Raw genomic sequence first — 14016 nt, forward strand, 5'->3', positions numbered from 1 at the left:
GAAGTCATTCAACAATGATGGACTTCACAATAAGTTTTCCAGTGAGGGTGACATACATGAATTTCCAGAGGAAGAACTGAAAATAAATAATAGTCCAACAAAATAAAAAAAAACCAATAATTTTTGAATTGAAATTTTGGAAATGAAAAGTTCACTAAGTTGATAAAAACATCAAAAAACCTCACTAACAGTTAGATTACTACACTATCAGGGATTTAAGACAGGACAGATAAATTAGCAACAGCCAGATAAAAGAGATGAATTAATAAAGATTATAAGCAAGACCTGCAAGATTCAGGTGCAACATTAAAAGACAAAGCTTACAAATCATGGGAACAGAAGGAAGAGTCATACAAACTACATACCAAGAAAATACACTCGGCAAAATCACAGCCAAAATGGGTGTAGTGCACGTCTTTAGTCACAGCGTTCACGAGGAAGGGTAGATGGACCTCTCTGAGTTCAACACTGGTCCACAATGTGAATGTGAGGCCAGCCAGAGCTACATAGAGAGAACTTGTCTCAAAACAAAAGCAAAAAGAAAAACAACACAAGATGGCTCATTCTTGTCACCAGAAAAGGCACTGTTGAAGCACCTACCTTGCCTTAGAGACATCTTGAAAATGGCTCAGGGTTTCAAGTGACGGGAACCTCTGGTCATTCGGTCATTCTGCTGCAGAAGGTATCATACCACCAAGAGAGAGGGGTCCAGTGGGCTGCGAACATGACTGTATCATCATCATGAAAACCAAAAAGGAAACATAAACTTTTGAAAGGGTGCCATCTTGACTGAAGGGCAAGCAGATCAAAGCAGAGCTGTTTCCTGTGCCAGAGTTCCATACTGGTGACAAGAGTTCTAGAAACACACAAGCAGCTATCATGGGTTTGGATCTGTGTCACGACTGCCAGCTATGGACGGAGGAGACTCTCACAACACACTGACCTTTCTATGGAAAACTCACCTGTATTCCCACCAGGGAGCTGGAGAGCAAACATTTATAAGGACTTCCCATTGTTTTCCTTACCTTTTGGGGGTCTATATATAGGGCATCTATGAAACTAACTTCTAAATATTCCAAAGCTTGCATTTTATTTGGGAAAAATATACTTACATATGTCCAACCTACTGTAACCACTATTTTGCATATTCCTTCAATTAAAAAATTTGTACTTTTAAAAAAAATAATGTATAGGTGTGTGTCTGCATGCGGGCATGTGCTCACAGAGGCCAGAAGTACTAGGTCTCCTGGAACTGGGCTTACAGTTGTGAGCTACCTTACCCAGGGAGAGGAACGGACGATTCCTAATTGCTGAGCTATTTCTGCAGGCCCCCTTCCACTCTTTAGTGCCCACAGTCAGCACCATTCCCTCTGAGCTGATATGGATCTTCTGTTTTCTCCTCCAGCAAAGGCTATTTCCTGCTTCTGGCTTCTTTCTAGCCAAAAGCTTATCTACATTTCACTTAATCCTTCCTTTGAATCACAGCTCCTAAAGCCTGCTGGCTACCAAGAACTCTTTCACGTCCCACGGTGAAATATCGCCACCTACTGGCTATTAAAGGTTCCTCCAACAACCCTTATAAACCTTTCTAAACTGTAGAATTAATTCGTTATGTAAAGGACAATACATCCAAGATATAAAAAGGTCTAGCAAATAGTATATAACATATCTTACGCCCTTGGCATATCTAAGCTGTTTCTGAGGTTAAAAACATCCTAAAAACAACAGAGCCAAGCAAGTCTATTGGACGAGGCTTAAGCTTCCAGGGCTGTATGAGGCTCAGAGCCTGGGCATCGCTGCCCTGGCGGGCACCTTTCGGAACAGGACACACCACAGGGCGTCCATATGCACTCTGCGGCACAACCGGAGCCCCTGCAGCCCGTGCAAACGCCTAGCGCTCTGTGCGCGGGTTTCCAGTCCGTCAAACACGCCACACCGTGGCAGACGTCGTGTGGGAAGGGGTGAGCATGCCCTAGACCACTGCCGGCAGGGAGAGGCATACAGGGCTGGCACTGTCAGCCCGATTATCATCCAGGTCTCACGGGATCCGTTTCAAGGGGACCCGGAGAAGCTCGGGAGCTTTGAAAGCCACGCCTCCAGTCGTCCTTTAGAAGGGTCCCCAGGACGGTTCTGCGTCAAACTTGTAGTTTTAAGACTGGCAAATTGCAGCTTTCTAGACAAAGAACTTCTCCAACCCACCTAGGTCTCCCCCGGGGACGCACACCAGCTCAGACCGTAACTTGTCTCCTAACGCCTTCAAGCCTTCCCCGCGCCAAACCCCACTCTCCGGGATCCGCTTCTCTCCTCTCGATTGGCCAGCCCGACTGCCACTCTAGGTCCGCGCTTCCTATCGCAAGCGCCTCCGCATCACTCGTGCCTCGGTCCCGCCCACCCGCCGGCAGCGGCGGCCGCTGATTGGTCGGGGCGGGGAGGCGCCTCCGCGTGAGGCACGCTCGGCTGAGGCGCGGAGCCCGAGGCCCCGAGGCGCGAGGACGGCACGAGCCCCGCCGGCCACGCCCTTCCCCGCGGCGACTCCTCCTCTCCGCGGCTTCCGCCCCCGGCGCAGATCCGGAGCTGGCGGCCGTTTGAGCTCGTTGGTCCCGGGATTGGTCTTTAGGTCCGGCCTCGGAAGACCCGACGGGGTGAGGAGGCGGGGATGGGAGCCGCGGGGTGCCTGGCGGACCGCGGCCAACGGCCGAAGCAGGCGAGGGATGGCCGAGCACCCGGAGCGGCGTCGGCGGGGCCTGGGCCTCCTGGCCGTGGCCCTCGCCCTGGCTCCGCGGCCGCCCCGGGTTCCTCGAGGGCCCGGCCGCCGAGCGAGCGCATCTGCGGGAGTGGCCGTCGGGAGCCAACTGCCCGACGCGGCCGCTAACGCACGCAGGGGTGCGGGAGGAGCCTGGGGCGCGGGGCGGAGGCTGCACGGGGGCAGGGGGTCTGCCTCCCGGGGAAGTGATCCGAGGGGACCCGGCTCGTCTGCCCCCTTGAGCCACTCAGGACCGAGTTAAGGTAGCGTCCAAGAGGCGGTAACGCGCCTTTGTGTATGAATATGCGCGTGGAAACTCGGTAATCTGAATAACTGGACGTTTTCATTTCAAGGGTCATCACAATGAGAAGTTCAAGAAACTTCCATTTGTGGTCATTCAGGATTAAGTTTACTTCGTGCTGTCATAGGTAGATTTGCGTCACGTGGTTAGAAATAGTGTTTTAATAACTGCGTTTATTTACCACAAAGGACATAAAGATTGTTGCCCCCCGGTGTATTTACCAAATACCAACAGTGCCTTATTTCCCACGTGTGGCTATGTTTAAATGCCAGTTTTCATATTAGAATCTTGAACTTTAACATTAATGGCCGAAATTACTAAACAGCTCATGCCAAATGCAGACGTATTTATAAGATAAGGATTATTAATACCAAGAATATATGCAAGTAAAGTATGTTATGTGGCTGAAATTAAGTCTTAAGTGTTCAATTGTGTCGTTTTATTGGTGGCCACCATCCTATAATTTTAAGAAAGGATTACAAATAAGTAATTTGTATAAATTTAAAATTTCACTGATAAGTATTATTTTAAAATCTGATGGTTGGCAAGGAAGGAAAAAGGGAAAATGTGATTTCTGTGTTCAAACTGATAAGATTTTAAATAATGTTATATATAGAAGACTGGTAGTTCGCATATTTAGTTTGGTCAAACATTTGTAGCTATCCCTCATACATTAAAAGAGCACCTAACTTTTGTTTTCAGTATTTAAAAATTGTTTATAATACTACAGCAAAACCCTGTCTCAAAAAACCAAAAAATTTATAATAATTTGAAACATTTCACATGTGTGAGAGAGTGCAGGGACGAGCAGAAAAGCCCGAGGGTGGCTTTCAGGAGTTCATTCTCTCCTGATGAAGTTCTCAGGCTTGAGTGGCAAGTGCCTTCATCCACTGCATACTGTGCCCCCGAAGGATTTTTTTAAAATACTTCTTTTTTATGATCCTAGATTTAAGTCTGTTCAACATAAATGAAATACCTAGCACCAAAACTTATTATATATTTAACTTTTGCAATTAAACATACTCTCATTATTTAATAGAAATAATTTAACATGGAATTGAACTGATCCACCTGTGAACTTGTATTTGGAAATTGTTTTAGATGTATAGGACCACAGTTTTTATTTCTCAAGCATGTTGACTGTAGTGCGTGTCTAAACTAAGCGCTGCTCAGAATCTCCGCTGACCATGCTCAGTAACACCTGTATTGACCAGTCTGGAACTTAACATTCAAAGGGTTCGGGCAATGTTGCAGAGATGTAGTGCACCTTGTAGAAAAGAGGTTCTAGGTCTCGGATTATTAAACTGAACTTTTTTTTAAGAATTAAACTTTATATATTGTTCACTTTTATAATCTAAGAAATGATGGCTGAACTCTCTTCAGACCCATGAAATTTAAACTTTATGATTTGTTAGGATGTTATAAGCTAATGGGATATGTATTTCAGTATTTTAAAGATTTGTTGAGATTGTTAGTTGAATATTTGTCCTGTGATTAGTTAGTTATGCTCTCCTGACATTATATCTTAGTGGGTTTGGAATAGTGATTCTTTTTCTTTTGAAATTAATTTAGAAAGAAATCTTTGTAAGTTCCAAAGTTTAGAAAAAAAGATTTATCTTTGAAAGTTGAAGTAAAATATGTTTTAAAATGTTATAAAACTTCCAATTTACTGTCTCTGTTGATTTTGTTTCTTTTCCCCTTTCCCATAAATGATTAACATCATTCTTGCTCATTCTATTGCCCAGAACCCCTTCATCTTTTATTCCATTTCCTAGGTTAGTGAACTAAGCGTTTGTGGGACATTTTGGAATATGAATACATATCTTAAAGTAACTGAAGGCATTGAACCTGTAACCCTCAATAAGTATGCTAGCTTACACTCCTGTCCTCTGTAACCCTCAATACGTGTGCTAGCTTACACTCCTGCGCTTCTCTGTAACCCTCAATACGTGTGCTAGCTTACACTCCTGCGCTTCTCTGTAACGCTCAATACGAGTGCTAGCTTACACTTCTGCGCTTCTCTGTAACCCTCAATACCTGTGCTAGCTTACACTCCTGTGCTTCTCTGTAACCCTCAATACGTGTGCTAGCTTACACTCCTGCTCTTCTCTGTAACCCTCAATATGTGTGCTAGTTTACAGTCCTGTGGTTCTCTATAACCCTCAATACGTGTGCTAGCTTACACTCCTGTGCTTCTCTGTAACCCTCAATACGTGTGCTAGCTTACACTCCTGTGCTTCTCTGTAACCCTCAATACGTGTGCTAGCTTACACTCCTGCTCTTCTCTGTAACCCTCGATACGTGTGCTAGTTTACACTTCTGTGCCTCTCTGTAACCCTCAATACATGTGCTAGCTTACACTCCTGAGTACACTTATATACTTCTCTGGCCGTTTGAGTAACTCTGACTGATCGTGGAACATTTTAGGATGAACTTCAAAATACAGCTTGTTTTAGATTTACTTAGAATTTCCCAGCTAGTTTTGGTTCTGAAGGAATTATGCATCAGCTATGGCTATGATGTGGAGTTGGGTCTTTGGTCTCTTCTAGTTGTGCATTACACATGTCTGCCTCATTTTGAGGAGGTTTTACGGTAAGAATACTTACTAATGAGAAGATAGGATTGGTGATGTTCCTCTACTTCTTAGTCCTGGGAGTTCAAGTTTCATATTTTAAGATTTCTTGAAATCCACAGTCGTCCATGTTTTTGTAGCTATTCTGTAGTAAAAGGAGAGTTTTAGATGTTGAACTGATTATTATTCCAACATAAGCATGTAAACAGTCTCCAACATACACCTTAGTGACAGTACTAACCTAAAATAGACGTGTGCAGGCAGCAGCAGGCGTAGGCTGGCTTGTGGAGCTAGCTGTGAGCTAGAGTAGAAACAGAAGCCAGGCTTCCCGACTGACTCCGACATGTCAGGTAGGTGAGAAGAGAGACTGTATGTTGCTTTTATCGTCAGTGAGCCACCTTTGTATGGTAGCAGTCTTTATCAAAACAATTCAAGTGTCACTTTTCTAGTCTATGCATAGTCTAAGTATGATCTTTTGTGTTTGATGTTAGAATCAATGCAGTTCTAGACAATTATTGAAGACAACTGGTGTTAGAAGCTGAGTGTTGATAGGAGTTTGAGTTCCAGGTCTTTTCAGTTGCTAGTTTTGCCATCTTAAGCCATCAAGTATTATCTTTTTGCTTTCCTACATATATTGGTGGTGGTCCAAGGGCTTCTAGCATTTTCTTTCTACAGAATATTTAATAATGCTATAAAGGCAAGACTCCAGAGTAAAGACCATCTTAAGTGAATATCTTTGAGTATATCCAACCTAAAATTTAAATATTACAAACTCTAAATTTTTGTGTACCATTGTAGAACTTCAATGTCAACGCCCACACAAGTGCATCAGAAATACTATATTTAAAAAACCTTCAGTTTCTGTGGATGAAGGGTAGCCATTCATCTTTAGAGTTTGCTCCTATCTGCAAGATACTCATTAATACCTCTGCTGTCCCCAAACCCAGAATTATTTGAATCTGAATTAGCGTCTAAACTTTAGATAAGGAATACTAAACCTGTCTCAGTTAAAACTGTTTTAAAGAAATGAAGGGAAAACATCGAATTATTAAAGAAAAGTTCAAAAGATGGTCAGTTAATCTGTCTCATTCATATCTTTAATCTTTAGAATTTATCAGTTCTTTTACCAGAATGGGTTAAAAATATTTATTGGATTTGAAGTCACATAAAATTTATTTCTAAATTATAGTGAAGGACACACATTTAGTGCTAATGCAGGTTCAGAGTTTTTTCTTGATAGCAATTTATCTATATTTCCTGTCTCTTAAGTTAGGAGACCCTACTAATAATAAAGAGAAACAAGATGGTGTCTATTATTCTGAAACAAGCAGAGGAGAAGGCTTTTACCTATACTGTAGTGAAACTTTTTTTTAATTCTCATATTACATCTCAACTTCAGTTTCTCTTCTCTCCTCTGTCCACCCATCCTCTCTCCCCAAGATCCTCTCCTCTGTCCACCCATCCTCTCTCCCCAAGATCCTCTCCTCCTTTCCTTCATAAAAGGGCAGGCCTCCCCTCCCAGGGGTGTCAACCAACAAGTCTTATCAGGTTATAGTAAGATTAAGTGCATTCCCTCATATTAAGGCTGGACAAGGCAGTCCAGCAGGAGGAAAAGGATCTCAAAAGCGGATAACAGTCAGAGACAGCCTCCATTCTCATTGTTAGGAGTCGTACAGGAATACCAAGCTACACAACCTTAACATGTGCAGAGGACCTAGGTCAGACCCTACAGACTCCCGGTCCTTCCTTGCTTCAGTGGATTCTTGGGTCCTTTTCTTGTAAATTGTAGCTTTATTATGTAAATAACCCCACTACTTGATGGGCTGGGTCAGTTCAAGGACAGACAGACAACCTGGGCTAAGTAGCAAGATTCCTCACCTGCAGAATTTTCATATACACGTTTTTAAAAACGAGTATTCAGACTCAAATGGTGTTCGTGGGGAGTTATTCCATGTCACGATAGAACGTTGTTAGTTTTAATCACTGCTCAGACTAGAGAGTTTTTTGTTTGGTTTGGTTTTAGTTTTTTGAAATGTTTGCATTTGTTTGTTTGTTATTTAATTTTGGAGACACGGTCTCACTGTGTATCCCTGGCTGGCTTGGAACTCCCCAGATAGACCAAACTGCGCTCATACTCAAAAAGATCGGCCTCCCTTGGCCTCCAGATTGGATTAAAATTCTGTCGACCAGATCTAGGGTATTTTAAAGATGTTTTATGATTATAAATTATGATTATGATTCTATGATTATATTGAACAGATGCATGCTAATTTCTCTTTAAGTTGGGTCCTCAGGCACTGGCCATCATTTACTTATTTATTTTGAGTCCGAGTTTCTTTACTGATTGGTAATTGATGTTGTTTGGTTAGCCACCCCCAGACACCTACCACGTTTTCAAACATGAGTTCTGGAAATGGAAGTCAGGTTCAAATACCTTTCTGATTGAGCTGTCTCCCTAGCTCATTTTTTAAATATGAAAAGTAACGTCTTAAGGAAAGTGGGAAAGTAGGCAGTTTGATGCATGGGACACCAGTGGGTAAATGTGAGGGACATTTACATAGACAGATACCGAATCTGTCTCAGGAATGTCACCCAAGGCCATATCTCAGTGAAGTCATGAAGTCCTCTTGCTTTCTTTATTGACTGTGCATCATGTGTCAGAGTGCTGTGTGGTGCTAGGGAAATAAGTCTATAATTTAAAGTCTGGTGGGACTGAGGGAGTACCAGGGTAGAGGTAGAAGAGCAGGGGATTGGCCATCACAACACTCGGAGCTGGGCTCTATGATAAAAGTAGATATCTAGGAATACCTAATGTAGAATGGGGAGTGAGTTAATTAATAGTAAGAGCGTCTAAGGAGGTAGGGAAAGCGCATGGGGTCAGCGGACCTAAGGGCTGATGGAGGAGAGTATGGCACATTTGAGAAGTCAAAAAGAAGTACACATTGACTTTGTTTGGGGCGCATAAGATGAAGCTGGGGAGGGAGACTCAGCCACTTGAGAATTCCATGGTGACTGTCTAAATTGGTTGGAGTTGGTCGTAAGGAACAGTATGAAGCTAGGAGTGGTTAGGCATGCTTTAATCCCAGCACTTGGAGGATTGCTGTGAGTTGAAGGCCTGCTGGGTTGCAGAGGTAAGAAAGAGCCTCTCTCAAAACAAAACCAAGCAAACAAATAAAGACATCCTGCCTGGAGGCCTCTTCTGAAAGAATACACAGAGAATTGAGAAAGAAAAGTATGTTTTCACCAGTGATTGCAATTTTTAAAGTTACTTGTAAATGGCCCACAATTTTTATATGCCCATGTAAAAAATTATCAATGTATATTTGCTTATCTAAAAAAACTCCAACATTTGCAATTGGTATTATAGTATTCTCTAGAGTGTTCTTTGAGGATTTTCTGTATTCAGTACAAAGGAATGACGTTCTTTTTATTTCAAATGTTTTCATTAAATTTGTTTTATGTGTATTTTGCCTGTATGTATGTTTGTGTATCACATGCATACTCACAGAGATCAGAATAGAGCATTGAATCCCTGGAACTGTGTAACAGAACTGGAGTTACATGTGTGGTGCTGAGAATCCATCACAGATTCACTGGAAGAGCAGCAAGTGCTCTTAACCACTGAGCATGTCTCCAGCTTTGGTGTGGGCCCTAAAGGGGAGTAGTGAAGGTTGGTCACCTCACCTGTCAGCCACGTTGTCCTTGGCTTCATCTAATCCAAAGAAATGCTCCCCAGCATCCTGGAGCTGAGTTGTGGACTTACAGTTACTTGATTTGTCTTAGGAATTGTAGCCATGAATGAAGAGAACGCCGATGGAACAAATGGCTGCGGGAAAGTACGCACTGGTACTCAGAATGAAGCGGCCTTGCTGGCTCTGATGGAGAAGACTGGCTACAACATGGTGCAAGAAAACGGTCAGAGGAAATTTGGTGGTCCACCTCCAGGTGGGTTTTGCTTATCTGTGTTTAAATCTTTAACATAGTTATTTAGATGAGGCATGTATTCTCACAAACATCCCTACCAGTTTCAGCTGTGATTTTGAAAGAAATTATGCATTTATTTAAAACCTTGCTCTCGTTTAAAAGTGATTGGGAAATAACATGGTTTGGATTGAGAAATCAGGATTCAGGGCATCAGAGAAAAGTATACTCAAGGCATTAAAGACAAGTCATTTGGGGAGAACCTTGAAAGAGCAGTGAGTAGAGGCCTAGTGTTTATGTAACGAGATTCATATAGGCACGGATCTTACCATTGAACCACACATTTCTTTGCTCAGAATCTCCAAATGAGTAAATAAAACGCTTGCTTCCAGCTTCCTTGGTTGCTGCACCACCTGTTACTGTTCTCCATCTACAATAGGCGGGAAGGCATCTGTATCTGGTTTTCTTCTGCTCCACCCTCTTAGCTTCATTCAGGTCACTGCATAAACTCTGTGCTCAGATCTTCCTCTTATATGGCTGTGTTTCCCTCACAGCATTTTATCATTCACACACTGTCTCCTGGAGTTTTGTTATAATGAGTTTTACAAGGAAAGGAACTTAATTTTTGTATCCTCAACACTTAGAATACTGCTTGCCATATAGGTGGCTGATAAAGCCAATTTGTTGACTGAGTAAATGACTCAGATATGAATATAGCTTTTTAGAATTTAATTTCCAGTTGTTTATTTCGTTTTCTCAGGTTGGGAAGGTCCGCCTCCCCCCAGAGGCTGTGAGGTTTTTGTTGGGAAGATACCTCGTGACATGTATGAAGATGAGCTGGTTCCTGTGTTTGAAAGGGCTGGGAAGATTTATGAGTTTCGGCTGATGATGGAGTTCAGTGGTGAAAACAGAGGCTATGCGTTTGTGATGTACACCAGTAAAGAAGAAGCCCAGCTAGCCATCCGCATTCTTAACAACCATGAGATTCGACCAGGGAAGTTTATCGGTGTGTGTGTTAGCTTGGATAACTGCAGGTTATTTATTGGAGCAATTCCCAAAGAAAAGAAAAAGGAAGAAATCTTGGATGAGATGAAGAAAGTCACAGAAGGTGTTGTGGATGTGATTGTTTATCCAAGTGCAACTGACAAGACCAAGAACCGTGGCTTTGCGTTTGTTGAGTATGAGTCCCACAGGGCTGCTGCAATGGCCAGGAGAAAGCTGATTCCAGGTAAGATAGCCCTTGTGTGGTTACTTTACATATTCATCCCCTTATGAATATGGATAAACAACAGTAAGTGACAGAGCATTATTAGTGAGATATATAATGCCACTTGAAGAGGAATGAAGAATTGTTTTAATGAGGAAGTAAATTAAATGACTATAAGATATGAGAAATTGTTCCTACAAAATAAGTTACATTTGGTAATTACTGAATATGTATATACTTTAACTGATACTTTAATGTGTATATAATTTTAACTTTGCTAATTATGTCCAATAAGAATTGAGCAAGAGCATTATTTAATTCTAACAGTAATTAATTTTTAAAGTCTTGCTTGTGTTACCAACTCCTAAATTTTGTCATAAGTTCTGATTAAGTTTGCTTTAGTAACAACTTTGGTGTAAGTGGACGTAAATGGTTAGTCAGATATGTTGATATATGTTTGAGTTTCTTTGAGAAATTATTTTATGTAGTTCTTTAAACTTGTATTCTTTGCTTTAGTTAATATGAAATCAATTCATGAATTTTTTTCAGGAACGTTTCAACTTTGGGGCCACACCATTCAGGTAGATTGGGCTGATCCAGAGAAAGAAGTTGATGAGGAAACCATGCAGAGAGTTAAAGTTCTCTATGTAAGAAATTTAATGATTTCAACTACAGAGGAAACGATTAAAGCAGAATTCAATAAATTCAAACCTGGTGCAGTGGAACGAGTAAAGAAACTTAGAGATTATGCCTTTGTTCACTTCTTCAACCGAGAAGACGCAGTGGCCGCTATGTCTGTCATGAATGGAAAGTGCATTGATGGGGCCAGTATTGAGGTAACACTGGCAAAGCCAGTGAATAAAGAGAATACTTGGCGACAGCATCTTAATGGCCAGATCAGCCCAAATTCAGAAAACCTGCTTGTATATGCTAACAAAGAAGAGAGCCACTCCAAAACTCTAGGCAAGCCGCCAGCTCTTCCCACTCGCCTCAACGGTCAGCATAGTCCCAGCCCCCCTGAAATTGAAAGATGTACTTACCCTTTTTTTCCTGGAACAAAGCTTACCCCAATTAGTATGTATTCTTTAAAATCCAATCATTTTAATTCTGCAGTGATGCACTTGGATTATTACTGCAACAAGAATAATTGGGCACCACCAGAATATTATTTATATTCAACAACCAGTCAAGACGGAAAAGTACTTTTGGTATATAAGATAGTTATTCCTGCGATTGCAAACGGATCCCAGAGTTACTTCATGCCAGATAAACTCTGCACTACGCTGGAAGATGCAAAGGAACTGGCAGCCCAGTTCACACTGCTTCATTTGGGTAAGTTTAGAAGACTTGATATGTTGACAATAGAGAATACTGTGTTAAATTGATTATACAGTCATGATTTGAACTCTGACTGTCAGTAGTGAGTTTTTACCTTTTTCTCAGCTCTCTGAGATCAGAGCAGAAGGACCACAAGTTCAAAGCTCATAGTTAATTTTCATGAGACTTGGCTCCTATATAATTTTCCTACATTTTGCTTTTCAAGCACTACTTACTGAGAGGGAAGTTGAGCTTTGGTTATGAAGTTCAGGCCCCTTTTCATTACTTAATTGTTTCATAATGACTAATTCTCATTTGATAAAAATTTTGATGTATGCTACAGAATTTGTCACGTGAACCAATTTTTAATTCTGTCCTTACATCTTTGGTGAAGTCTACACAATGAATTTTTGGTGGAAAAGGTTAGAGATTCATAAAAATGGCAGACTTTTCATGTGGGTCATGTGTAGACATGGCTTTACGCTCACCAATCTGGAAATTTGTCATTACTACTCATGAAAGGTAAAAAGCATCATTAAGAGATGTTGATGACAAATCTCTTCAAATTTCATGTTTTTAAGGAACCCCATTTTCTTAAAAGTTGGAGAGATGATTAAGAATTAGAATATATAAACCATGCTTGCTTAGTAGTCTAAAGAAAAAGACATTATAACCCTCTGGGGCTGTCCTTATCTGTATTCTGTTTACAACATACTTCTATGGGGAAAAAGGGTTGCCCTTCAGTTGCCACATAGAGACAGGTTCTGCATGCAGTCAGGAGCTCTTCATCAGCCTTTTAACTCCCTCTGGGGTCTTTTCAGTTCAGCCCATAGGCTATATAGTTCACTATTACTGATCTAGGAAAAGTTAGGCTAGTCCTGATTTGTTTTGTTCAGAGATAAGATTAGCTGTGTGTCTCAGTTATGGCTTCTGTTGCTCAGATAAAATACTAAGGCCAAAGTGACATTGGGGAGGGAAGGGGTTGTGTGGCTTTACACTTCCACATCACAGTCTGTGAAGGAAGTCGGTGCAGGAACTCAAGCAGGAAGCTGGAGGCAGGAGGACTTGAAGGGATGCTGTTTAGGGGCTCAGTCTGCCTTCTTACAGCACCCAGAGCTGCCAGCCCAGGTGTGGCACCATTCACAGTGAGCTGGGCCTTCCCACGTCAGTCATTGAAGAGAATTACCACAGGCCAGTTAGGCGGGACATTTTCTCAACCGAGTGTCTCCTAAGAGTCTAGCCTATGTCAGGTTTACATAAAATTAGCCAGCACTCTGGCAGATGTGTCCAGCCTGTCACATTGTGGCACAGTACTGTCATATACAGAGTTCACACTGGAGAGCTGCACAGTTGAGGTTAAAAATTCCAAAACAAATGTCAATGTTTAGAGTAAGTTTACAGTTTTGTGTTTGGCTCTGTGCATAGCAACACCAGGTTGTATGCATTCCGCATGCCACAGATTAGCCACCTGCTAAAGTGTGTGTGCACATGGCTGAAATCACTCATTTTGGAGTTTATTAGTCTTGTATCAAAACTGTTAATTTAAAAATATAGAAAACTTTTCATTTCTATGTATTTTTCTTGTTTTTGTTCATCACTAGGGAGAAGAATTAATAGGATATGATTAGTATATAACTGTTAAAAGAAATTGGACTGAGATGCCTTGGTAGGTGCATGGCCCTGTATTAAATCCTCAGACTTTCAAAAAACATTATAGTAAACACTGGAGCGTATTTGGGCCCGGTAACCAGGTCTGAGGCTCTAAGTAGGGAGTGCTGTACAACTATGCTTATTGTGCTTGACTAAAGTGTAAATGGAGGCAGTTGATAATGTTGTTTAGGCAAGCAAAGAATAGGAGACAAAGGAAGTGGAAAGTCTAGACCAGGAATCTAGAAAACCTTGGTCAGAAAGCATAGATGAGGTCTTTATGAAAGATCTTCAAGCAGGGTCAGGCA

At 41.6% G+C, this 14016-nt stretch overlaps 1 protein-coding gene across 1 annotated transcript in view; it reads left to right on the forward strand.

Annotated features, from left to right (window-relative positions):
* Positions 1-2571: 2571 nt before the first annotated feature.
* Positions 2572-14016, forward strand: part of Rbm46 (RNA binding motif protein 46) — a 34414-nt gene continuing 22969 nt past the window's right edge. Inside the window, exons 1-4 of the mRNA XM_038348019.1 lie at positions 2572-2642; positions 9400-9561; positions 10298-10765; positions 11294-12076. Coding sequence (XP_038203947.1) covers positions 9411-9561; positions 10298-10765; positions 11294-12076 — 1402 coding nt within the window. The 5' untranslated portion in view covers positions 2572-2642; positions 9400-9410. The remainder of the gene's footprint in view (positions 2643-9399; positions 9562-10297; positions 10766-11293; positions 12077-14016) is intronic.

The sequence above is a fragment of the Arvicola amphibius genome, chromosome 11, assembly GCF_903992535.2.
Source record: "Arvicola amphibius chromosome 11, mArvAmp1.2, whole genome shotgun sequence".
Classification (NCBI taxonomy): Eukaryota; Metazoa; Chordata; class Mammalia; order Rodentia; family Cricetidae; genus Arvicola; species Arvicola amphibius.